We start from the raw sequence: 27159 nt of genomic DNA, 5'->3' as shown, positions 1-27159 counted from the left end.
CTTTTATTTTGCAAAACATTTATTACTCACTGTTGTATAAAATATACCTAAAACATTTTAAGGTAATGTTGACACAAGTAGGTAGTTTGCAAATTAACTAGTTGAAAAGAACAAATCTTCACAATTTTTAAGGTGATTCAAGACAGTAACAGCGAGTGAATTATACATTTTGAAATATTTCATTTGTAAGCTTTACACAAATGTTATTTGGTACTAGTATTTGTAAACCTTAACGCTTTGTATACAACGTTTCCATTCACGTGATTAGAAGATACAATGAAAAGAATGTTTTACAGTTCATTTTCTAAAGCATTTCCATTACCTTTCTACTTTTGGTTTTACAGAAATAGCTGGTTCAGTTCAGAACTTTAATTTTTAAAAGACACAAACAAGCAGTATTAATTACAAATCTGTGCTTTGTTTATAAATTAACAAAAATTGCAAGTAACTCATTACTGGTGTTTGCTGAAATGTAAAAGAAAAAAATGAAAACATTTTTAAGGTAAATTATACTAGAAAATATTAGTTTGATTTCAGTATTATTTTAACTCCTGGGTGGAAATTTGGCAAACATCTACTTAAAACAGCCAATGCCAATTCGATTAAAGTTTACACAAAACTGGTCTATTCCTTTACAAGAGTGCTACTACTATATTTCATGAGGCAAGAAACCCTATTTCCAGAGGTTTCTCTATGACACAGCCCAAGTAATTTTCTAAAGAGTGCATTCAGTTATTTATCTTAGTTCCTTCTGAACCACAGGATTTTTATATCATTAAAAAACAAACAAACAAGCAAACAAACAACAAAACCTAACCAACAAACATTAACGGGGGAGTGGAGGAGTAGGGGGAAGAAAGAAGACATTAACATTACCTTAAAAAGTGTATATCTGATAACTAAAGATATGAGACACAAAGGGGACAGATCTTACCTGGCATAAAGACAACATAGCTCCACTGGCATCAGCAGAGCCACTCTGACTTACATCAGCTACAGTTCTGCCTATCCATGTACAGCAAAAGCCATTTATGTTAGTGATAGAGTAGTGTTCAGAAGTACTGTTAATACACTACTACTAACAGTGTTAGCATGCATTTTTTAAAGCAAGTTCAGAACACCTTGGTTCTCATCTCGTATTTTGTTGCTGGTGACTATTGCTCTTACCACTGACAGTGTATCTAGTTCAGGATGAATTCATCATGACTTTCAAATGGTAGACTAAAATACATTTAACATTCATCTATGAAGTTATTAACCACAGCTAGTTCTTATCAGAAATATTCTGAAGCCCATTTACAGTGTGACACAGGTGGTTTTTAAAGTACTATTTTACAACTTTGGTTAAATTTTTATACTGTTACAGATTTCCACTGACCATAATTTGTGCTGAATAAACTGCAACCACTGGAAGTCAGCAGCAACTGAAATTTAGAGCAGCATGACTATTTGTTGTTAGTAATAATTTCTTTTACAGATCATTAACTATAGAAAAATTAATTAAAAGTATCTCCCTAAGGCTTTTGTTTACAGAGCAAATCCTAAAAGCAGAATTATAGGAACAGAAAAAAGTAATTGCACAAGTTTTTTATAGTCAGAAAGATGTTCTTTTAAGGCAGAAGAGAATTCCTGGAGTGCAGAGGACAGATTACTTAACTAGGAGTACAAATATTAAAAACATATAAAACCTGGGAAGCAGAGGCTGAATTCCAGAAACGCTTAAGGTAGCATTCAGGTCCTACTACTATCATCTGCCAAAGCTATCTCAGGCTTTTGGATATATATATAATGTATATGTATGCTTAATCTAGTAAAATAACAAATGGGATTCAGATGATTTCTGCCAGAGATCTGTACAAATGCTCACCTCCACAACCACCACATAATATACTCAAAACAGTTTATCCAAGTGTAATTTTGAATCTCAAATAAAGCTATCTGTAAAATACATTATTAATGCAGCGTATGCTCAGGTCACTTGAGCTCTATCTTCTGTCAAGTTCTACTTACAGAAAGAAACAATTTAATGAAGTCTGTAATAAGGCAAGTATAAAAGGGAGAGGTAGCTACACTGGACAAAACTCTTGGCAATTTTCATCATTTCTGTAATGATCCTATGTTAAAAATCTCAAGAAGCTGAGGTACAATCTTATGTCAAGTAAACATGAGATTTGTCTTGCATTCATTTGAAGTACAACAGTTACCCCTATTTCCTGATTTTTTTTAATCTTTTATTTCCTTAAAAGAAAAATACATACTCGCATACGATGCTGATACCCTATGTGTGGATGCCATAAATCCCTTAGGATAGGAAGTTTGATGGGTGGTAACCCATTAGGAGAAAAAAATATTTTTTAATATTATTTTACATATATACAATATATATATATTTAATTTTCAATCAAAATATAAAGATTTCTAATGTATTCATCAGTATTTTAAGTGAAAAATGAAAAAGTGTTTTGCATCTCAGTTCATATAAATTAAAAAATTAACAAGGTATCTGAGATCCACCAGTAATGTTTTTTGGTTTATTTCTACAGAATTAAAACAAAGAAACAGCAAGTTAAAAAGCTTTCCTTCTCCAAACCCAAATGTAATAAAATCCTGAAGCTGAATAATTAATTGAAAGGACAACACCAAATTTTGTACTTTAAAGCAAAGAATAAGAAATGGAATCTAAGTAGAAACTAGCACTATTATATCAACATAGTCCAAAGAAAAAATATTTTTAATCCCTTATTTTTGATGGAGTGTGTCTAGCAGAGATTAAAAAAAAAAGTTGAAAATTAAAGTTAAGTTAGTTACATTCTCACCAGTCTATACTAATTTGATAAACCTCTCCCCCCCCCCATTTCCAAAATACCTAGTACCACAGAAGTACGACAGCCACTTATTTACAGGGTTTTTTTCAGCACTGTGAAAGGCACATTTATCTTTTTACACATGTTTCTGCTAATGTCCTAAACTTGGGTTCCAGCTGATCTAAGAAGTCAAGTGCCTCTTCTTCATGCTGATCACTGCAGCAGCCTACAGAGCCAGCCAAGGATCCTTTTCCTTCATAGTTATATGAAAGGAGATAATCTTCAGAGTGCTTCTGTTCTTCATCCTGTCTGCATAGGTGCACCTTCTGCATAAGAAGAGAACACATCTTATTATTTTCTTAAATTGTTATCCTAAACATATTGCATAAAAATAATTTCTTTTTGATTTACCTTTCATTGATTAATTTTTAATCAGAGTGTGTCCTCTAATGGATTCCTACATACAAAAAATGCACATGATTGGTCTATATCATTAAGACTACAAAATATAAGTATTTAATAAATAAATAATTTCTACTAATCATGTATGTAACAATAAAAGAGGAAGAACCTGTTTAAATAACCTGTCAAGCAACACTATCCGAAATTAAAAGACTGATTTACACATAAGCAGTTAGGCAAGGAGTGAGAGTTTTTGATCTCCAAAACATGGAGCAGCTACATTTTTAATGCTGTACATTCATTCCTGCAACACTGCTAAGGTAAGTATCAGGTTTAAATTAGTACAAAGCCAGCAGTTAGAATAAGGCAAACAGACATTGTCAGAAAAATGTAACAAAAGCTTGAGTAAAGTAAGTCTTGTAAATGAAAAATAGCATATTGCCTATAGTTTAAGCCAAGAAAAGAAAGTTATTTACACTTATGTCTAAAATAAGGAAAGGATGATTTTTTGAAAGGGCAATATTCCAAAGGGGATGCAGAGGAGCAAAGGAAACAAAAACCACAGAAAGCCACCCTCCTAGCACAAATACATGCCTTCATTGAAATGTATGTATTTATTGACCATAGCCTACACTCAAAAAAAAAACCAAAAACAAAACACCAAATGATTTGGGTATACTTACTTCACCTAAACGAGGATGTGTGAAATTATGCCATTCTGAGTAGGAGTATCTACATGTATCCATCATAGTCTGTCCTCCTCCTTCTTTAACTGATCCCAGAGTCTGATGTCCACCTCCTTTGACTGATTCCAAGGTATGCCCTCTTCCTTTAGTCATTTCAAATGTTTGTTGATCTCCTGTTTTTATTCCATATCCTCCTTGATCACATGTATTCTGTAGAGGAATTATATTGTGATCCTAAAAAAAAAGATGCAGCAGTGGAGAGACCTTTAATTTTTTAACTCAAAAGATGAAACAGCAGTCAGGAACTGTCAATACTGAGAACTGGGAAGTCTCTACCTTTTTTGAACAAAAAGCTGTACTTAGTGCATAAGGATCACTAAGTGGTTTTTGGAAAGAATACTATCACAAGGAGCGGAAAAAAAAAATCTGCAATTAAATATGATACGAGATACAAATACTGAATCTTGAAACCAATGAGAGCTGTACTATAGTCCATATGCTAGTTTCTAACATGTAAAAATAATTGTTTTTTTCAAGTCAACAACCTGTAAGCCACTAAGCCAAATATAGTCATATACATAAGTTTCATTCTGTTTCTTCACCCATTAAGTTCACATAGCACGTTAAATGTGCTAAAACTAGTATGGGATCACAAAACTACATTATCGGTTCATAATGGCACTACATTATGTTTCATAGGCAACAAGTTTGACACTTGTCACCATTAGGATTTTTTTCAAGGTGAAGTTAACTGAATGGTTTTTAAACTAATCTCCTTTTCTTGGGGAGGGCAAAGTCAGAGGGTGGGAGACAGAGGAGAAAGGAAAGAGCTAAGTTCTTGTGTATGAATGCAGTCTTGGGCTGGACTATGTTCATGGTAGACTGAATCTTAAAAAAAATTTAGATGCCAAAAGCACAAATATATTTCATGAACATGGACTATTTGATTATTTACTATTCCCCCCCCCAATGGCTCAAAAATCGAGTGTAGTTGGGGTCATTTTCCAGAGAGAAGGCAGAAACTGCACCGGCAGTAATGTTCTACCACAGACACACATTTGACATAGGCAAAATAGTAGATTTCCACCTAATGTCATCGCTGAAAATGACTGAAGAGATTAAATAGTTTCCCTGAAATTTCCAACTAAACAGTTAAAGTCTGGAAGGATTATAAGCAGCCAGGCTAAGAACTACAGGATATGTTCAAATATACATGGTACTACCAACTCAGCCTAAAAAAAGAATTTTCAAGTTCTTCTTAAATAGCAAAGCACATCTAATGATCCCTGAGTGTATTCTTATTCGTATTGCTTATTTCCTTTACCAGATCACTTACTTGAACGTGGTCCTGTTCTCGAACTGAAATGCAATGGGTACCTTAATTCTACATTACTACACTGAAGTAAATAGACAACTTACCATCACTTCTTCTCCTGGAGCTTCTGTATTTGAAATGATTAAATTATGATTGGCACAATCATCAGTCACATGCCTGTGCATTACTCCAGAACCACAGCAGCCACAAATTGTGATCAGGATTACTATGGAAAGGAAATAAGTGAGGAAAATACTATGAAATTTAACTCATAATGGTATCTTCTGTCTGACAATGAATTTTCCAGTAGCAGCCTTTTAAAATGCCTAAGCATCAAGTATAGGTTAAAAAATACTTCATTTCAAAAAATGCCCATACACAAAACTGTACATATATACATTTTTTCAAACAGTACATGGCATTTTCACTATACTGGTGAACTATGTCACTCTTCTAGAACACATCTTGGTTTTCCCTAAAAGAAATGCAAGCATCCTTTATGAAAACACTGTGACTGTGAAATTTCACAGTAATAAATTTAGACCAAATCCTGGTGAAAAATCGTATTTTGTGCCTGCAAACTTATACATATTTTTCATTTATGAATATGAAGATGTCAAATTATATCATAAGGAACTATGATAAAGTCCTAAGCTAAAGGTCCCAATACCAGCAACTTCTGCTTCACAGAAAGGTCAGCAGAACCCTGGAGGACTTCAAGCATTATGTTACAGAACAGTCTTATTTAATTCCTTGTATTCAGTTTATCCCTCCTATACTACTACTTTGTGTTGTCATGGAGACTCAGCCAGAAATTACTTTATATAAAAGACTCACAAGCAACCAATACCTCTCCTAAACAAAGGATTAAACATTTCACTCAGAGAATTCTCTCTCCTTCTGTTTTCAAGTTGATAGCTTAAAAATAAAGAAGTCCACAAGGAACAGAAGAGTTCTGCCTAACTGCCCACTGCGCAATCTGATCTCTGAACACGTAAACTCTGGAAACTGGCCAAGAGCTACTTTCAAGCTCATTTAGCTTCTGCAGCTGTCAGTGAGATCTGCACCAGCAGTTCCAGCAGGCTGCTGCCTCATGCAGTCAGATGGGAAGAAGACATCTATGACAGTACTGACTAGAAGACACACAGAGTAAAACCTAGCCACAGTAAAACAATGGGTCTGTCTGGGAAGGCTGCAGTCAAAGGGTAGTGACAAAAGCTAGCTGACGTTTCACACAGTCCCCCTACTGAACATCCCCATATCTGAAAGCTACACCTCTGGGCTGTATCACAAATTGGGTACCTGCTCTCTTGGGATAAAATATGGACCTATCTTACCCTCAAAACGTGTGCAGGTCCCAGTGCTCTATCTACTTGAGTAAGAAAAGGGGAGAACTGAACAGGGGCAAGACAAGATGACCATTAATCAAGAAAATGGAAAAGAAAGAACTAAAAACAAACAAACCACAAACAAACAAAATGGGAAAAGAAAAAAAAACAACCAAAAAAAAGATCTAGCTTTGCTATTACACATCACAGCCACCATCACACTGGTTAACAGCAATATTAACCTGCTAAGTATCTGTCAGTCTTTGGGCAACTCAAGTAAAACAGTATGTTTTCAAGAATTTGGTCCATTGCAGAGGTATCCAACCTGTCCTTCAATATTACACTGGCTCTTGTAAAATCCCTTGTGAATGTCTCAGATACTCCATGTTTTAATCCATGACACAAGAAAGGTCACAAAAAGCTCTTGGAAACTGATTTCTGCATTCCTATAAACAGAAATGTGCATCCCAAAACAGCAGGTTTTACAGCACTAAACTCACAAAGTTTGCTGTACTTGCCTCAAGGCAAGATCTGATAAGCACTACAAATCTCACCCTCTTCTGGTTCAAGTTCTGAATGCAGGTTTTCTGGCCTTGCTAGCATGAACACACAGAATATTTTACATAAACTGTACTTAGAAGAATAAACAAAAATCTACACACAGTAACTGCAGGAGAAGATGAGAACAAGAAGCTTGTGATACAGATACAAACTGAGTAGCTAGATTAAGTCAGTGGTGACAGACATACAGCTGCCTAAATAAAGAAAGAAATGTTTGAATCAAGTTTGAATCAGGTGCCTTCAGCTAATTTTAAAATTAAGTATTTTGCATTTAGTGTTAAAAAAAACAAAACAAGTGTACTTACGCAGCAATAACAGTGACCCTAAGATCATTGCAAGGATGGCCCACACGCCAAGAGTAACATTTCCACCAGCAAGTTCACGGCTTTGGCCACCATTGCATTCGGTTGGAGTAACACAATCACAGAGGTTGACTTTTATGCGGTTCTCTCCTACCTTTCCTCCATTATCAATCACACTTATAGGAATATCATATGTACCAAATGGAATATCACCCTTTGGTGAAAGATACACAGAATTATCTGAAAAAAAAAACAAAACAAAACAAACAAAAAAAAAAATAACCAAACCAGAAAAAAACAGGTGTAGTGTTAATAATAACTGAAATTCTGTTGTCACAAATGTGAACATAGTCACAATATTCCCTTTGGTTACAGCTACACTGCTACCAGATCTGCATTAGCTAGTTTAAAGGTAGCTCAAATGTGTTGACACAAAACTACATCTTGAAAGTATTCATACATTCAGCACCTTTTAAATGTTAGAATTGAAAAAGCAAACCTCACACAGCTTTCTGAAAACATATGATTTGAAACTCTCATTCAGTTGATTATAATAAGTGAAACTATTTGGGCTTACTAGTAAAGACCATCAACTATTTATTAAAAGGACTTACGGTAGTGTGGGTGGAATAATTGTAAATTTAATTTATACTTCTTCCACTCTTTAGCTCTATTGCTATATTCATTGGGAAGTAAAATCCATTTAGTCTACTGCCCTCCACAGCAGCAATGATTAGTGACCATGTGTTTTAAAGGGCAAAAGAAATCATTTGTGAGAAATATGTACAAGACAGACACTGATGTATACAATGTTGCTTTATGATGAGATATATGAAACTACATGTATCATCCAAATATTTTTTTTTTCAATTTGCGCAATATAAACCTTAAGGCTCTTAGACATCCTTGCTGTCTTTAGCATTTCATTAGTGATGCTGGATGGAACACTTGAGAATCAGATCCTTTTCAGTCTAATTCATTACAACATAGCAGCAAATATATGTGCTGCTCTTGTTGCCATCACCTATCACGCACCAAGAAACCACCATCAGCTATAACTTCTTATATAAGCAAATTTTAGGAAACAGCAATTCCTTTGCTAATACATTATTTAACTTCTATTGAAATTATAAAAGTTAACAGAAATACATTAAGGGAGATAGTAATGTTTTCTTTCATCCAGCTCAGCTTTACTAAAAATGTGCTGGCTGACTGCAGTACTAAGAAAAAAAACCTGCCATGATTTTTTTAGTCAGCATCTAATCAATTTTAGGTAAAACTTCAGTTTTCCAGTTCTCCCCCATAAATAGCAGCTTAAGAAAAGTTGAATTTTTCTTTAGAGTACTAGTCATTTCATTCTTAAATTTCTTTTAAATTATGATGACACACTTCACTATACCTATTTTTATTCTCCCACCTAATATTTTTACATCATCATTTCAGACAGCAGCTGGTTGCTGACCCAAGGATGCTGGGGACGGATTCTGGTTTATGCTTTAAGAGGCAGAACATACTACCCTTCTCATTCCTTTTGTGACGCAAACAGTGCCACCTTCTTCTGCAAACTGTTTCAAACCCAGGACAGTTAAAATAAAGAATACTTTAGCTGTTTCCCTTTATTTCTGGCATAATCTTGATCTCCTCCTGCATAGTAAATGAAACAGAGGAACCACTGGAGATTATCAGGCCTACCTTGTCAGCCCCACCGAGTACACCAATACCTAACATACATTCAACTAATCTATTCTTATAGTCCCCCCTAGGCAGATGTAGCAAAGGCTCCTCTGGCAACCTACAGCTAAGTGAGGAAGACAAAGCATTAAGTTACCATTGTGTCGAGTTATCTTCCACATGGAAGCCAAGCTACGGTCAGTTATGCGATAGACGAAGGGTGTGCTGTAAGGAGACTCATCACCATCCTGTGCAGTAAGGCAGATCGGTTTTCTGTCTCTGCACATGATATACTCAGTTTTGGTGATTCGTGGGTAATTCTTGTTCCCAGGCACGATGAAAACCTGAATTGTCCCAGTGCCTGTTTTGCCATCTATGAGATAAAAATAACTACTTATAGTACTTACTTATAACATTCACATATTTATTTCTACTCCAAACTTTCACAATGAAATGTCGTAAATTGTAATATCCAAGTTCAGAAGTAAGGTGGAAAGCAGCTGCTGATCTAGCCAAAAAGAGAGAGAGGGGCTCCCAGAGATTGCTCTTGGCTGCTTCTCTTTGTTTGGCTGGTTATAGAATGGATCAACAGCTCCCAAAGTTCCATATTCTGCATGGGCACACAATGTATTTTGCTGAGATATGTGTGGGCACAGATAATATTCTATGATGATAAGAGGAGAAAGAGCCCATAAATCAAGGATAAAGGATGCAACACCAAACTGAGTCAAAAGCAGAAAGTGAAGATTTCCAGCCTTTTCACTTCTGGAAGGAGGAAATAGATTACACTTTCTCTACCCTCCCTTCCCTTGGAACACACTTTCAGAAGTAGTAGGCTTCTTTCTTGTCCTCTTCCCTCCGAGTCAGTTGTTTACTTTTTATGCAACAGAAATTCTAAACAATTTAAATTCATATTATCTACATTTAATTTGAATATGCAAGCTTTAGGTTTAGAATTTTTAGCTGCAAAGCAACTTTCAACAGTCTGCTCTCTACTCCTACTGTGGCTGAAGCACATAAGGGCTCATACTAAATCCTGCCACTGGATTTATAAAGGCAGTCTATTTTTCCTTTTTAATACAAGATACTTATTTTAGAATTTAAGGTGTGGCCTAACTTTTTTTTTGATAATCTATTTGGTACATTTAGCACTTGGAAGTGAAAGGTCGATTTAATCTTCTTGCGTACATGATGTTAAGGCAAAATTACATCTTTCCCTACAATAAATGCATATACACAAATTAATCAGAAATAGATGATCACTCACATTAAGTCAGAACAAAAACCTGTTTTAGAATGAGAATCTGAGTTTATAACCCTTCCTTTATGATTAGAGTAATATGTGACAGCTTATCACTTGAGCAACACATAGTGTTAACACTGTTACAGAATCTAGAGGACTGAGAATAAGAGCACAATAACACACAGCAATGAATACAGCTATTCTTAGAGGTCCTTAAATTAAGGGTTTCTAAATGCATGACACCAAGAAGTCAAACAGAGCAGGAAACAGAAAAACTTGCAAGGTTAACAACTTTTTCCAAGGAGTTCTCTCTCTCCTTTCTTTTATCAACTTCACAGCTGCCAAGTGGTACCATTTAAAAAAGAGCTGGGAAATAAAAGGAATGCAATTCACAGGAAAATCCCTCAATTTAAACCTAACTGAAGGATTTTAAATGGGAGCAGATAACTTTTAAAAACATTGAGAATTTGCCCCAATTTTTGAAATGCATTTCCTACTGTATAATATTCCCTAAGCATTTGATAGAGCTATCCCAAAGACAAGACAAGGGACTATGTGGACCTCTGGTCTGAAACAACATAGCTGTCCTCATTCTAAATTTTCACGTAAGTATCTGTTATAGACCACAAGGAATACCAACAACATTTAGTACTCACTTCTGTCTACTGCAAGGACTGTGATATTGCATTGACCTCTTCTCATATCTCCTACATCTCGGTCCAAGACTTTAACAGTTCTGACTTCACCCGATTTTTCATCTATGTTGATCCAATTACATTGGCCAGGTGCTATCCGGTAGCTATCAAGAATAATTTGTTTGGTTAAAGATCTCAAACATATACACACATGTATGTACATACATACACATATAGATACATGTATTCACATACACTCGTGTGTGCAGATGCACCCACACACATACAGCATCAACAACTATTTCTCCCTTCCCATATCCCACTCATGCTGTACTATAAACAAATTAGTAGCATTTTTTCATACCTTATGCCTTCACTATTTCCAGTTTCTGGATCTTCTGCTACGTATCTCCCAATAGCTGTTCCAATGTCCTCACATTCTTTAACATCTATGCGTAACAGACAGGGTTTAAACACCGGCCCCTCATCCACATCCAGGACATGCACTGTAACAGAGCTGGTGCTCTGGGAAAGCTGTTGTGAATGTGGTGCCAGCATGTAGGGTGCCTCATTGTTGACTGCGATCACAAGGATCCTTTGTTTGGCATTTTCATAGTCCAGTCCCTGTAATAAGAGGTGGGGTGTTGTTTTTTTCTTTTAAACCAATACAAAACTTGGTATTGTTTCCACTGCCCAACTATTAAATAGATAAAAATGTACCACATTTATTTACAAAAGAAGTCAGCTATCCTTCTGGAACATCCAGCTTGACACAAGGCAAAGGGGCATAATATGAAAAAAGTCAAGTTCTAAGTTACTCAAAGAAAACATGAGGAACTACCCCTAATAAGGTAAGCAGCACCACTGTAAAATTTTAGGTGAATATTCTGATAGTCACTTAATAATCAAACCAAGATAAGAATTACATGTGGTAGAGGATTTTCTAATCCTGTATCTAGTTGGCTGGGTTTTTTTAGGTTACGTATACTTCCTTTCCAACACAGGTGAATCATGCTTCTTGCTAGCACCTACACTGACTTCCTAGTAAGACTTCATCCATTGGAAATACATCTGAACTATCTGAAGTTGTGGTGTTGATCAGTATCTTCCATTTATCCTTCAGACAACTTCTCCAGTATCACTGTATGCCTTTAATACAGCTATTTATATCCTAAAGTCATAATACTCTTTAGTTTACTACAGCATTACTTTAAACATAAGAAATTTTAACAGAGTCTGTATACCAAGGATGTAGCTTTAGAAAAGGTTCTAATAATTGCCAGCAACAAAAACCAATAAATAAACCCCCCCAACTCTATCCTTATGATTTACATTTTCAAAATTAAGTATTAATCTTCCCTGATCCTTAGAAGTTACTTGCTATTGCAGTTTTAAGAGATAATAAAAAATAGCCGGGTGAAGCATGATGATAAAGGACAACCTGATAAAGAATGCCCTGATAAAAGGACACATCTGTAAAGTACTAGGTATAACAAGTAACTAAACTAAAATGTAGTCTTACATGTACACAGACTCCCTCACACATTAAAAAAAGCAAACCTGAAGTCACTACCCTGCAAAATAAAACCTGGAGAGGTTTATCCTGAATTAGTAAGTTCAAACAACTCCCACAGAGGGCAAGGCTAGAGAAGGTGTTCATCCTTCCCCTCCTTTGCAACACTCCCATTTCTCTTAAAAACCCAACCATTAAGTATTCCTCACTTACATCCCTAAGTATAAGCAACTCCAACTGTGGAACCAGGCAAAAGCACCAAGCTATTCTGGAATGACCAACCAAACAGAATTCCTTGAATTATGTGCAAAACTGCGGAGTAGTCTGGGTGTTGAGTTTTGCAGGTTATGTACCGCATATGAACCCAGCTGCAGCGCATTATGCAATGTGAACTAGAAGAGAGTTCAGATCAGGAGAAAGCGCGATTTGCCCGATAGTTACTGATATTCGTTGAATGAGTTCTAGATTATTGGTTTTAAAAGCAATACCTGAAAACATACAAATTTTCCTCTAGCAGCTCCATTTCTACGTACCTTAACAACACACAGTATTCCTTCATTTGTATTTTTGTCTGTTGTAATTTCAAAGGACTGATCATCATTTCCCTTTATAATTTCATACACTGCTCCTGAGCCAGGCGAACCAGGTTCATCAAGATCAACAACAGAGACTCTCAGTATTTCTACGTTCACTCTGTTTTCCTCCACTCGTGTTTCATACTTGGAGTATCCAGAAAAAAAAAACCAGAAAAAAAACAATTTGAATTGAAGAATACCATTCTATGATGCAGGACTGAAGAACACTGTATTTAGATAAGACTACTTAAACCCAAGGGGTCAATTTACCAAGTTGCTGTAATGATTTACTTTGTTTCCATGCATTAGCATAATTCTCCCACTTCTCCCTTACACCCTAAGTGAAACAGTAAAACCTCTCCTGACAGCACAGATGAAATCTCAGCTCCTTCATACACTAATATAACTAAGCCTGGAATTCTCCTTCCAGGAAATGTAAATTAGCACAGTTCTCCCCAGTTACCTCAGCTCTACATGCTAATTTGCCTACACCATCAAGCTCAGCATTAGAAAAGACATGGGGATAAATTAAAAAAAAAAAAAAACAAAACATATATATAAAAACCCACAGGAACTTGAAGGAAAGCCAAGAAGAGTGAAATACATCTGTACTTGGACAGCAAAGGATGAAAGGATCCTTCCCACTTTTTTATTTTTTGAAAGAGTTACGTTATCTGTGCTTCTTGAGCTTATACAGAATAAGAGTGATTCTGAATTAATATTACTGATGATATTCTACAGTAGTGAATGAAAACGACAAGGTATGTGTGCCTCATGGGTAATGAATTATTTTTTTATGAATTTCATATTACAAAATCTCCCATGGTATTTTGGCCTGTATATGTTGTTATTAAGACCTGCTCTCATAGAGATGGCTGCAATAAGCAAAGACTTAAGTATGAGTTGTAGCTATTGGTGAACAAGAAGTGGTTTAAATAATACTTCTGTGGATGAAAGAGAAGTTGGAAAAACTAGAAAACCTTGGTGAAAATACTTTCATCTACTTCATCGACACTAACTTTTACATTTGCAATAGACAAGTAGCCAAAAGCTGGCCAAATGGTAACAAGGTCATGACAATGTTCAGGAGTAAATCTGTCCTCTCCCTGAAAATGGTTAAATTATGGGATTTCTAAGACTATGCATTGCAGCAGAAGTGAATGAATGAGTCATGTCAGCTTCCTCTCAGGACATAAGGCAAATGAATCAAAGCAACTAACATAATAATAGGTCTAATTAACAAACAGCACATCAATGGACAGGGTGCTTTGAAATGTCTATACTGGCATTAGCTGTCCCAGGGCATTAGGCTTCACTGAGGCACTGTCCTTCAGGAAACTAGAAAGGTGATAAAAATAGGCTTTTTTGGAGTTGGTTCCCCCCCCCTTTTTAACAGACATTTAAGAAGACTTACTTGCATTTGTTTAAAGCATGGTGCATTGTCATTCATATCTTCAATTCTAATGACAGCAGTTCCTGTAGTACACAAACCAAAAGGCTGGCCTGCCATATCTCTCACTTCAACTAACAAAGTGTAACTGGGTACCAGCTGAAAAGAGGAATAAAAGCATAAAGAAGTTTGGCATACTCATTCTTCAATCACATAATTACACACAAGAGTAGAACTAAATATTTTACTCCAGTTCCCTAACTCTGCTCTAAATTCAGTGCCTGGAAAAAGCATTAGGTTTCTTAGGTGGAGGAAAAACACCCCTCCTGTTCCACTTCATAGATTTATCATTAGAAGATAGGCAGTAATTTTATCAAGCCTTTCTTCCCTCAGTAGTCACTGTGATATTTTCTTTAGTAGTCACAGTGACGCTCAGAGTCACTGCATTTTTCTCTTGCTACAGAAGTTGAGCAGTGTACCTGCAACTGCACAATTCTGCAATACACTGCTAATGTGGACTTTCAGCCATGAAGCAACATAAGTATGCCAGAATATGAGTCCTTTTATCCTCAGAAAAGATGTACCTGCAGCAGTGATTTTCTTCTAGAACGACTGTCTTATGCTAGAAATATTATTTTGAGTAACGCATGCCTGTCAGATTTTCTAGTATAAACGGTATCTCACAGCACATTTTACCCCCTCCCATAAAAAAAAAATCCCAAATAAAATAATAACTAAAACCCCTGTATCTTATTTACTTGAAAGTTAGCTGATAAGTATAAATGGTTTGCACTTTAATTTTAGGAAATGTTATATTGCTGTTTAGTTTCAGATATCAGAGATATTTCTGTTAAGCACATGATGACCAATTACTTCCAAAAGAGCTGGTTCATTTTCCCTGTAGAGAAGCAAGCAGCACCTCAAACAAAGCTTGATTAGGAGGAAAGAGTGGCTCATGGGATTCATGAACAGAAAAAGAGTGAAAATTCATGGGACTTTCAATCCATAGGTCAAGTAAGAGAGCAGTGGGAGGTCTCCTGCAAAGATTAGCTAGATTATGGCACATCTATACAGAAATTCTTTGGACAAATTACAGATCTCTGGAAAGGTTCAGAAGCTCATTAGTGAGGGAAATAAAAATCATAAACAATTATTTGTCAGGTGATTCCCATGCCAGCAGTTAAGAAGCTATCTGTGTGCACTAGATGACAGCTAAACATGCTTCAGAAAACATCACCTCTCTGTCCAGCTGTGGCAATAATACAGCAATGACACCTGTGTCACTATGTAAAGAAAATGCTGGAGTTACTGGTGGATTTTGTGACACAATGCGGTATTTCAACGTAGTATGCAGAGTATAAGGCTCATCTCTGTCCTCCGCAGTCACCTTTCCAACAATGACACCTGTGAACACAATACAGCAATTTTTTGTTCCAGAAAAATCTGGAAATAATCAAAAGCTATTTGAACAGGTATTTATATTTTAGATACATGAAAATAGCTTTAAATGAAAATAATATTAAAAACACAGTAAATGGTACTAAAATACAGTAATGGCTTTTTTTTTCTTCCCTTCTTAGACAAAGTTGAAATTACTGAGCTATCAGAAATAAATACTAAAATTTCTAGATTTCAGTTAGTGTTCTTGACAGTGTGTTCTAACTGACCATCTCAATCACAGCTGAAGAGAAGTTGCAGGGAGAATGCAAAGGGAAGGTTTAGTCCTGCTTTGTGGGGACAGCTGCTGTATTTTATGCCTATAGCCCCAGCAGTTTTGGAACTCCACTTTATATCAGCAAGTAGAGCAGCTCAGATAGTGAAATGCTATTGATGTTTTGGGGTGAAGTGGAAGATACTTTACTTCCTTTTTTGTGAAGCGCATTAGACTTTCCCCACTCTATAGCCTTAGCCTAAGAGATGAGCAAGGAAGGGTATACGATGGCTTTTGCATTCCTTATTCTCTGAGGTCCACCTTCCCCTCCTGCTTTTGTCCTCTGTAACACAGACAAGTGAAGTCAGTAACAGGCAAATCCCTACCTTTTACAAGTACAGGCAGAAGCAAAACTTTGTTCCCTACTGTCCTCTCTCAGGAAAAGTCCTTGGTTCATCAGCTCAGAAAAATGCTCTAAGCTTAATCAAAGGCATTTTACACCTTAGAACACATCTAATTTAGTTGCTTATGAAACTAATTGTTAAAAACTGCTGTTCTGTCAATCAAAACATTTTATGGAAACAGGCATCTTGGATAAAATGAAAAGAATAACATTCGGAAGTTCTTAGAAACATCAAATAATATCAATTTTTAAAAACTTCTACTTGAACAATGCTTTTCAATATGATTGAGATGGCATTTTGGATTTTCTAATCCTTAAGAAATCTTGATCTGCTCTTTGCAAATTCTGTCTTTGCTGTAAAGAAATACTCCTTAGGAAATGCCACTGAAAGTGATTAAAAGGCAAGATTACACTTAGTCACACTGGTATGCAAATGAGCCGAGTAGTGGTAATTGCATTTACTGATTTAGAACAATTTCTTACCAGGTTTGGAATTTTCAGGGACAGAAAACTCAAAAAGGTCCTGTGTAAAATATGGAGCATTGTCATTATCATCCTCTATCCTGATTGTATGCACAAGTGGTACCTCTGGTGAATAACCATCTGGAGTGGTTGCGAAGCAAATGATCTGTAAGACATAAATTCAATAATTCACTTCATGCTTAAGCAACATAAAGTATTATTACACTTTCAGTTCAAAGGAGGAGTCAATAAAGTGAAATATAGCATGCAAAGCATAACCTGCTCAAGCCCAGGCTCTTCAGCCACATGAAAGGGGAAGTGACTGATACCTTATGACAGCAACACAAACCCTTTAAATGCTTTCCAATCATCCCCCTTTCCATTCCTTGCACTACAAGTATTTGAAAATATTTGGTAAAAATACTTTTACCAAAAATTTTGATGTAAATATGTCTATTTAGAACAAAATCAAGAACAGCAGCAAAACTATTTGTCCATTACAACATAATCTAATTTGCAGTAATAGTTACTGCAGTAATAGTTACTGGAAATTACCTAACTCTTTGGAAGATGTTTCTACTGCCTTCTTACACATCTCAGCCAGCAGAGAGAGCAGTGTACCTTGCTAACAAAACACTGAAACAGCTTGAGAAAGAGAGGCTCAGGTCTATAGTTTCTCATGATTTTGTTTCTATGCCACCTTACCAACCTTCCCTGAAAAACTCTGGGATAACTTCAAACTCTTCTCAAAAGTGATGTAAATCCAATAGCTCACTTATGCTGTAAATTATAGCATAAATAGCTCATTTTTGCTGTAATTAGAGTCTAAGTAATAAAAAGCAAAACTACTCTGTAGATGCAGATGACCAGATATTTATTTGTAACTGATTTTCATCTCTGCAACACCAAAGATATTACTCAGATCTTGTCTGCTCCCAGTTTTTCCCCTGTCACCCAGCCTTCAAATACATGTACAACAGAAAAAAAAGATTTAATTATATTTACACACTTTATATCTATACCTGAAAGCTCGGATATTGTTCACGGTCTACTGCACGGGTAGCAAAGATATTCCCAGTTTCTCTTTCTATGTAAAACAAACCCTTTGGATCTTGATCAATTCCTGGTCCACTTGCAGAATAGTAAATGGTGTAGTTCTGAGCTGTGTCCGACTGGACCTATAAAGAATGCATTTTTTAAGCCCAAGGAAAACAGCATCACCCTTCTAATGTATTTCCCCCCTTTTTCACGACCATATTTAGCACAAGCAGGAACTCTTTGAAAGAAAAAAAAAACAAAACTTGATATACCTCTACTTCTTTACCAGCTTAAACTTCACAGAACAGCTTGCCATGCAATTGCTTTCCTTTTCAATGTGTGCACATTGGGGTAGTTAATTCATACTCAGAAATGTTTATGACTATCAAACAATTAAAGAAATAACAGTGTGCATAAAAAAAAAGTGTTTTCAAATCTAATCTCACTAGAATACTGCACAAACAAGGCACAGTCAGATACAGATGGCTTACTGTTTCTGTCCCTGTTCAAGGCATTTCAGGTTTAGTGCACCCACTGAGAATGTGGTTTGCAACAAGACAAGAAAAAGCAAAGTAGGAAGGGAGGAAATAAAAGGAGAGAGGAAGGAAGACTACCTATAGTCCAGAGATATGCCAATTCAGATAGTCTCTCTGCATTTCATTACAAGCATCAAGGAGGTGACATTAGCAGCTACCTATTTAAAAACACTCCCCTCCTCAAGTACTTTCCTTACCTATTGAATGCCGGAAGTTAGGAATGTAAAATTAGTAGAAGAATAATTGCTCTGCACAGACTCTGTTATTACACTTGTCTCTACATATCTGCTAGCAGCCTCTCTGTAATCTAGTGAAGGCTAGATGAATCTATGATAACTTTAGTTCTTGCATTTCTCTTTCACGCCTACTTGTTTTACAACAGTAAGTACTTTTCCTAATAATATAGGCTATAGTCAGTCTTCAATGCTACAGGTACACACCTCGTGCTCCAGAAAGGATGCAGACACGCAAGTAAGATTTCCCTTACCCTGTGTTTACAAAACCATTTTCTAGGCAATGTTTTCTGGGGGATTGTTGGGCTTTTTAATGACACACCTTATTGATTTCCAAGCCAATGAGCTCTCTTCCAATAGTATGCCTCCCTGCTTTTACAATTTTTACACACTTCCAGTTCATCCCAACAACTGTGATCACAAGTTGCTTCAGCAAAAAGATCTCAAGATACACACTGAACAGGACAGAACAAGACAGAGGAATAACAGCAGGAATGGCATCAGTAGGGAATACAAGAGAGCTCACTTTTGTTCTTCTTTTATGATAAAAGTCACACACAATACTAGTTTGGGTCATAAAATTAGGATTTGTATAAAATATACCTGCTGTATTTGTAGTGGAAAAGGTCCCAGTGAGTTCTCTATCATAACAGATGGAATAGGGCCCCACCTTCTTTTAGTTCGCTTGAGAACTGTATCTCTAGCATGCCTGGTCTTCTGTGTCTGGGCCCAGAAGAGAAAAAGACAGGTAAGAATATACCCATATATTCTTAACTTCATGTATTTTTGCTTAGCTATTGTTCTGAATTTTCATCTTTTTTATCCTCCATTTCAATTTTCCCACTAACCATTTTTTTCCAAAGTCTTAACTGCTGATTATGCCTGTAATAGTATTCCAAGAGTTTTTTCATTCATTGTAATACTTTGCATGATCAAAATCTGCTTTAATTGCTCAAACATGGCTTTTAAGATTCTTGACATTCCTATTAAGTTCCTTGCTTTCTTCCATTTCCTTGCATCTTCCATTTCAGAAAGGAGCTCTGTGTTGACTTAAACAACACAGTAATCAACAACTGCTAAATAAAAATACACTCTAACCTATAGTGCTTTGCCTAATTACTTGATTTCCAAAATTCAAATACAATTACTCAGCATGAAGCTGTACTCTATGATACAGCATTTCAAATAGGGATCTTGTAGCTAGAAGCTCACCTTTGTTTCTTCTTCCACCAAGCTAACATGTATTTTCTTTTCTACTTGTTCTTGAATATCTTTAAGTAATATGGCAAAAGTCTTTTTCTCAGCAGACAAAGAAACAGCAGATGTTGTATACACAGAACCATCCTCCAGAATTTTGAAGTTTCCATCACTGGAACTGATAAACTCTGCAGACTGAAGGCATTCTTTCAAATCAACTGTAAAAAATATATATATTCAGACAATAATTCAGATAGTGAGACAATAACATCCCTCAGAAAACAAAAAAGAAATCCCTAAGTAAAAATTACATTTACTGACACATGGAATCCTCAAAAATTTGCTCATTCCGCATTTAAGCATCACAAATATAGATTCTAGAACTCATTTATGCACTCAGATTTGACCAACACCACTCTTGGGTTCAGTGTTTCCTAAAGGATATGGGTGCTTCATGATTATCTTTCAACAAGATGCTATTACACTGATGAAACTACTGAAGCATGAGAGATGAACTAGTATGTTTAAATGCAAAAAATGCTGGAGACACGCTCATTACTGGATCAGTAGCTATGACATTTGCCCCACAAAATCAGTGAAAATGATTAATTAATGCAAATGCCTAATGGTGATACTAAGTCTTATAATTTTTGCCTTCAGGAAGAAAACACAGACTGGTACAAAGTGATTTAATAGTCTTGGGAGGACAAAAGCCTTTAAATTATGAAGCAGACAGATGGGAGAGATACAGAGTAACTCTAGAACAAACAACTGGCAATTTTTTCGTATGCACCTGATAGAACCCCATGCAGTTTATAGCAAGTACCAGGTAAGTTCAACATACTTCTTGGGTATTTTTTTACTGTATTTGCTATCTCTTGTGGCTACAGAAACTTAAATGCACTTTAATAAATTCGGTTCATTAGCAAGTAATTCAGCACTACAGCTTGAAAATAACCAAAATCAGGATGCTCATAATGAACTGCAGTAGGACCACAGCACTAAACAACAAGGATTTGGCACCCTGAAAAAGATGAAGGCCAGAGACCTAAATGCTAGACAAATGATCCTTGCAGAGTACAAGATGTGTCAGTGTCATGTTCTCAAAATCAAAACTTTTCAACACTCCTTCAACAATATGATAGTGGACAGCACCTTGTTCTATGAAAGCTGACTGCAAAATGTAGACTCAGAATTTCACCCCATATATGTAGTTGATATTTTCAATAAGCTAAATTTCACATCTCTTCCAAGAATGCAAAAACAGATTGCAAGCATAATTTTAATTATGACACGATTTCTTCTTCTCTTCCTTCTGAAGTCTGTCTTTTAACTACTGAACTAAAAAGTTTTCTAGACTTTCTATAGTACTGCAGAAGTGGTTCCTTTCCTTTGTCAATGAAAATTTAGTATTGCAGAGAATACCACTGCCTCACTTGAAGGTGTTGCATATCGCTGCATATTACAGCACTGCATTTCAAAAAATACCAGAGTGGAGATTTTGTTTCTGTTGCGTGAGTCAACATTATGCTCAGTTAGCCACAGCTTTGTGAGATCTTTTTCTTTACAGCTTCTTGTATTGTGTAATTCAGAAATATTAAAATACCTTACAACAAGCAGGAAAATCCTGACTCATTTTATTTTCAAGGTACGGTCCTTGTATCAATGCAAAATACATTATGCTTTCTCAATAAATGTTTAAGTAATGTCTTTCAAGCTATAAAAGTTCTGTTGAATTTTTGTTTAAAAAAAAAGCCAAAACAGTTAATTCTATTCTGTTCTATTCTTATGCTCTCAACAATATGCAATTCCTTTCATAGCACTATAATAACCTGAAGTTTTCGGTTCATGTAAATTAAGTTTATTTACACAGAGAAATGCTAAAGTCTCTGAGAATTTGCTAATTACTTAAACAGCTGTAGCAAACTTTCATTTAAAAAAAATAAGAGTAAGGGCAGTGAGCTTTTATTTTTAAAGCTATATTTTCCCAGCATTTGTATGTGATGAACTACTGATCCACTTTACTTGTCCCTTCTATAGGAACTTGGATTAAGATCACAGATTTGAAGCATATTCCTCTGTTGGTTTAGGATTTACACAGGAGATCTCTGAATCCTCAAATTCAGTCTCAGCCCTGTTGCAGCTCTTATGCCACACCTGTAAAAGCTGCCTTTCATAGACTGGTCTGGGCTAAAAGAGAAAAAAAAAGGAAAAGAAAACTAAAACCAAAGAGGAGCGTGGTGTTTTTTTTCTGGTCTCCTCTATTCCTCCCAGTAAATTGTGAACTGCCATAAGTCCAAAACAGACCATCCAGTCAGACAGGAGCACTCTCCCAAATGAAGGTACATGTAGGACATCTTTGCAATGTGTCCCCTCGCATGGCCTGAATGTCCCAGCACCACTGAGCAGTCAGTCACTTGTGTGTTTCACGGAGCAGCAGCTTCCGGGTGCTTTATTGTGTGGATTTTGTCTCTTTTTTTTCCTTTTCCATTATCCAAATGACTTACTACTTTCTTCATATGACTCTGTGGGTTATGGGTGCACTTTGGAATATCAAGCCACTTATATAAATATTAAGCCTTAGACTAAAAACATTAGACTCTCTCATTCTTGTTTTAAAATAAACACTGTAACCTGACAATAGCTGTTTATGCAGAAGTCAAATGGAGCTGGCGCTCAAATCCGTAACAGGGCGTATCCTTCACAAAAAGGCTGATCCAGCTGTTTAACTGGCTGTCCAGTCATCCATTCAATCCATTAAAAAAAAAAAAAGTTTCCTTTACTGTTAACAGCATTCCCAGCAAAGGTGCAATGTTGCATTGATAGGACCTTGCAGTTTCTCACCTCTGCCAACTAAGGTTTCAGCCTCTAGTTCAGAAGGAACATGAAAAATTACTGTCTTGCAAGCTTCACAGCACAAACTCAGTACCTAGAAAACAAGTTAAGAAATCATGAAAACAAAAAATAATTACATGGTATTTTGAATAACAACTACAGACACTGAAGCTGCCTTTGATTCATTTGTTTTTTAAGACTAGCCAGCTCAATAGCAGAGAAAGCTCTCAAGCTAAAAATTCAGGTACTATGCAGCATAGCATGTAAAGTTTCAAACTGGAAACGATCTGACTGCTGCTCCTGGATCTGTCCATGGCTTCTGTTTTTTCTACGAAAAATCACACAAGCAGTGACATTAACAAAAGTTCTCTCTCACTAGAAGATTTCACCTACACAATTACTTCAGTAGTGAGAAGATAAAATAAGGCTTGGCTGTGCGTTCCCTCCAAGCGCATTCTTGGTCGATTTAGATCCAAGGTCCCTAAGTATTAAAAATCAATCCATTAACACTCAGTTCAGTAGAACTGTGGTGATGTTTAACATTAAAGGGACAAGTATCTTATTAAAACCACATGACGACACCTGCACTTCCATATCACTATGCATCTTCAAAGTACGTTCTCAACAAACTAATTAAATCTAGCTTCAGCAATTAGATATGACATAAATAAAATGCCGTGTATCACATCAGTCCACTCCCATATAACCACTTACAAAATGGGGTCCTCCTCAAAATTCAAATGAATAGTAGATAACCAGACCTTTTTATAAAAAGAATCATGCGGAAGTACAAAGACTTTCCTCAGCACAGAGCAACGCAGTCCTATCCTCAGATTATATATATATAATGTGTATATATATAATGTGTGTATATATATCTTGCCTGATTTCTATCCAGATGTTTAAAACTGTAATCCAAGAATCACACAGCCAATTAAACAAAGAAATAGAAAAATGTAAATAAATGCATTCACCCTTTTAAGTATATTTTTCCCTTCAGGATGAAAGTCTAGCAAAAAGGAAAGTAATTTTTATTTTGCACATACCTTTAGGATTAAAGGTACATAAAAGTAAATAGCTAATGGAAATTCTGAAAATGACTTGCGATTCTTATTTAGAAAATAATTAAATAAAGATACTTTAAGATCTTTAAGACATTAGGAACCTTCAGAAAAGCTATGATCAGCTAAAAAGTGAAGCTGAAATGTGGAATTTAACCATTGCATTAAAGTAATTTAAATGTGGTGTCTGCATCATAAAAGCTCTTTATACTGTTCCTTATATATATATACACACAGAGACATAAAAATACTTATACATGAAACAATTTAAGCATTCCAGCTTATGTATTAGTGCACGCTTTCCCTATTAACAGACACTTACTAAAAACACTCTCTTCTGACAGACGCTGCATTGACTTTTAAGTTATTAAAGCACACCATCTTAATACGTTGTTCTACGATACTTTAAGAATAAATGCCATCTAATTTTGAAATACTAATGCCAAGTTAGTCTGGAGTCAGCACGAAGAACTATTGAGAAGTGAATCAAATGTAAATAGCAGCTACTTGTGAATAACAAGATACAAGGGAACACCAGATAAAAATAAGCCATGCTGTCCTTTACACAAATAAGTCACTTAAGGAATTTTGGGGGTTTGGGTGTTGGGTTTTTTACTTGATAGATGAATTTCTTTTACTCCCCCCCCCCCCCCCCCCATGTATGAGTAAACTCGCTTGGGTTTCATTAGCAGCCTAGCAAAGGCAGGCATGCCTAGTGTCTGGAATAGTAACACTTTGATTAAAATGTACATATATAATTAATATAAAAATATTAAATTCAGTGCTTCGACACTACCGAGTATTTTTCTTTCGGGCTCAAACGATCAGAAACGGGTGGTTTTTGTGTTAATACAATGATAATAGGAAAGAAAGGGGGTAAGAAACAAAAGACAAATCACTTTCATTCATTAAAAAGAAAAAAAAAAACAGATAAAGCGCTTTCCCCGCTCTCCCCGACAACGGCTTTTCTGCAGCTGATAATAATCTACAAATACAGTAAACTGAAGGTAAAGGAAATGGCTGAAATTGTTCAACGCACAGCCAACTCTTCCACGGGAGCTTAACGCCCTCCGCACCACACGCACGACACTTCCCACAGAACGGGACAGTCGTCGGGGGGGGGGGGGGGGGGGGGGGAGAAAGGCGAGATCTAAATAAAATGAACTGCGGTTTCATTTTTTCCAACGAATGACCAGAAGTATCATTAGCGACCAGACCGTGTGTCCCCCGCGCAACCTTACGGCAAAAACCTCAACCAAAAGCCACTCTACCACCAGTCCGAAAGCTAACTGAACCACTAACTGGCTTTCTCTCTCCGACGAAGCCTCCCCCGACACGCCGGCTGCGGCACCCCGAGATGCCGCTCAGCCACCACGCTCCCCTACGCGGGCGCCCGCAGCGGAGCGCGCCCCCCGCAAGGACCCCGCCGAGGGGAAAGCTTATTGGGAATCAAGATCAACACGCTATGGTTTCGCGGTGAAACAAAGTAACAGAGCGCACGAAAAGCTCCACTGCACACCACAAGTGCGTTACCGGACTCCGCGCCAGCGCACCCCCGCTCCGTTCTCCCCTACGTCCCCCACTCACTCCCTTCTCCCACCCCTTTCTCACTCACCAGGATACCGAGGACGAGGCAGGGGACTGCAGGGGCCATAGCGCTCGGGGGAAGGTGGCAGCAGCCGCCGTCGGTGCTGCCACGGCGGGAGGGCGGGCGGACGAGAGAGTGCGCGGTGCCGGCGCAGGCGGCGTGTCTCGGCAGCGGGCCGTCTCCCTCTGTCCCCTCCCGTCTGCCAGAGGAGCCGGCCGGTGGGGAGGGTGGGACCGCGCGGAGCGGCAGCCGCGACTTTAATTACTTTCTTCTTTTTTTTTACCCCCTCTTTAGGGTAATGCCTGTCCCGGGCACAGCGCTCGGACACCCCGCCCGCCCCGCCTCGCTCTGCCCTGCCCTGCCCGCCCACCTCTGCGGCAAGGCAATGATCCTCCCCTTAGCTCCCCTCGCTGTCCTGTCGCGGCGCCGATTCAGCGCTCAGCGACGCACAGGGCAAGGCGGGGAGGCACAGCCCCCCCTTGGGCCCGCACCCCGCCTGCCCCAGCTCCGGGACGCGGACTCCTCGCGCCCCAACGCCGTAGCCGTCCCGGGTCTGCGCAGGGTCCGTTCCGTCAGGGCAGTGTCAGCCCCCGACCGCCGTAGCGCAGGCCCGGCCGGCGCGGGACGGGGAAGGTGCGCCGGGCGGATTGGAGGAGTGCGGGTGTTTGCTGGGAACTGGGTTCAAGGGTTACTTCGACTTTTGGGGCAGATTTGTTTTTTTGGGAGGGTTGTTCTGGCTCAGGCCGCGAGTGCTCACCAGGGTTTCGGAGTGGCTTTGAGTGAATAATGGCAGAGATAATAAAGTTAGAAATGCAGTTGCACAGCACGGGCAGGAGGTGAGCTTTCGGAGGAAACGCCCTGCAACTGAAGACCTTTCAGCCTCAGTGGGGCAGGGCATTTCTGTTGCAAGCCAGTCGGTACTGAGATTTTTATTTCATACTTTGCTTCAGAAACAGTACTGATTTGCAACTTTTTTAATCTGCCAATCGAAAAGAAGATCAAGTGAATTGGTAAATACATTTCAGTATTTATGTTCAAATGCACAATTAAGCAAAAAAAAGTAAAAAAAAAACCAGAACCTTCCCGTTTCTTACTATTTCAACATAATAAAGGGCATCAATGACAATGTTGTGTCTGAAAGCATAAGACCTTCACTGCTTGAGGTCACCAACACTGCTAGTGGTGAGAAGATAGGGAGAGGTGTAACCATCAGGCAATTGCAGTGGGACACTTGCACATCTGTGTGGGTATAAGAAATGATAGAATGGCTGAAACCACAGCCATGCTCCCCTCTAGATGTTTGGGCAGTCTGTAGAGGTTTGAACTCAATGGATTAGTTACAAATGCATCCAGGGTGTGGTGTGCTGGGAAAGCAAGAGGTAGATTGAAACTGTTTCTTGGGCATAGGGCACTTCGATAACCTGTGATAAACTGTGATAATGCTCACAACTGTGTGCTGCAGTACACCGTGTGTATTGCAGACCAGCTCTGCTGATGGTTGCAGCATAAACACAAAACATTGTCCAAACTCACATTGTAATCCTACAGACTAAATGGAAGCAATGGAAAAATGGGTGCAGTTTTTCTTTTTTTTTTTTTGCTGTTGTTTGAACTGGTAAAGCCTGATTTGTCATAAGAAGCAGCCTCATGTTCTTGGCCTTCAGTCGTCTTCACCTCTCATGTCCCACCTCTGGTGTTCATGTGAGCGCATGACAAAAGCCCACAGTGCC

General features: G+C 37.6%; 1 protein-coding gene across 2 annotated transcripts; it reads right to left on the bottom strand.

Moving 5' to 3' along the window:
- On the bottom strand, positions 1–25750 carry LOC134171354 (desmocollin-2-like). 2 transcript variants are annotated; one of them, XM_062633521.1, is made up of 17 exons: positions 25457–25750; positions 22790–22874; positions 19953–20163; positions 19352–19469; positions 17964–18119; positions 16963–17107; positions 15663–15829; positions 14450–14584; positions 12994–13179; positions 11312–11571; positions 10969–11111; positions 9227–9442; positions 7402–7638; positions 5312–5433; positions 3890–4126; positions 3216–3261; positions 3075–3130 (listed from the first exon to the last, which is right to left on the bottom strand). In XM_062633521.1, exons 1-16 carry the CDS (start codon positions 25493–25495, stop codon positions 3226–3228), a joined length of 2493 nt encoding a protein of 830 aa, XP_062489505.1. In that variant the 5' UTR covers positions 25496–25750; the 3' UTR covers positions 3075–3130; positions 3216–3225. The 2 variants fall into 2 exon arrangements, with proteins under 2 accessions (XP_062489504.1, XP_062489505.1); XM_062633520.1 differs by lacking the exon at positions 3216–3261 and having other exon boundaries at positions 1–3130.
- Positions 25751–27159: the final 1409 nt, after the last annotated feature.

Source organism: Pezoporus occidentalis, unplaced genomic scaffold (genome assembly GCF_034315485.1).
Source record: "Pezoporus occidentalis ecotype Australia unplaced genomic scaffold, CSIRO_AGI_Poc_V1 ctg4, whole genome shotgun sequence".
In the NCBI taxonomy this organism is placed as follows: domain Eukaryota; kingdom Metazoa; phylum Chordata; class Aves; order Psittaciformes; family Psittacidae; genus Pezoporus; species Pezoporus occidentalis.
Note: the sequence above shows the minus strand (reverse complement) of the source record. Positions and strands in the feature narration are given on the sequence as shown.

Excerpts from the sequence above, each read along its gene's own strand:
- LOC134171354 (XM_062633520.1), bottom strand. The coding sequence starts at position 25,495 with ATGGCCCCTGCAGTCCCCTGCCTCGTCCTCGGTATCCTG. Across the intron at positions 19,470-19,952 it reads GAAGAAACAAAGGTGAGCTT|ACAGAAGACCAGGCATGCTA; the intron begins CTAGCTACAAGA and ends CTGGGCCCAGAC. Across the intron at positions 11,112-11,311 it reads GGAAATAGTGAAGGCATAAG|CTACCGGATAGCACCTGGCC; the intron begins GTATGAAAAAAT and ends TATTCTTGATAG.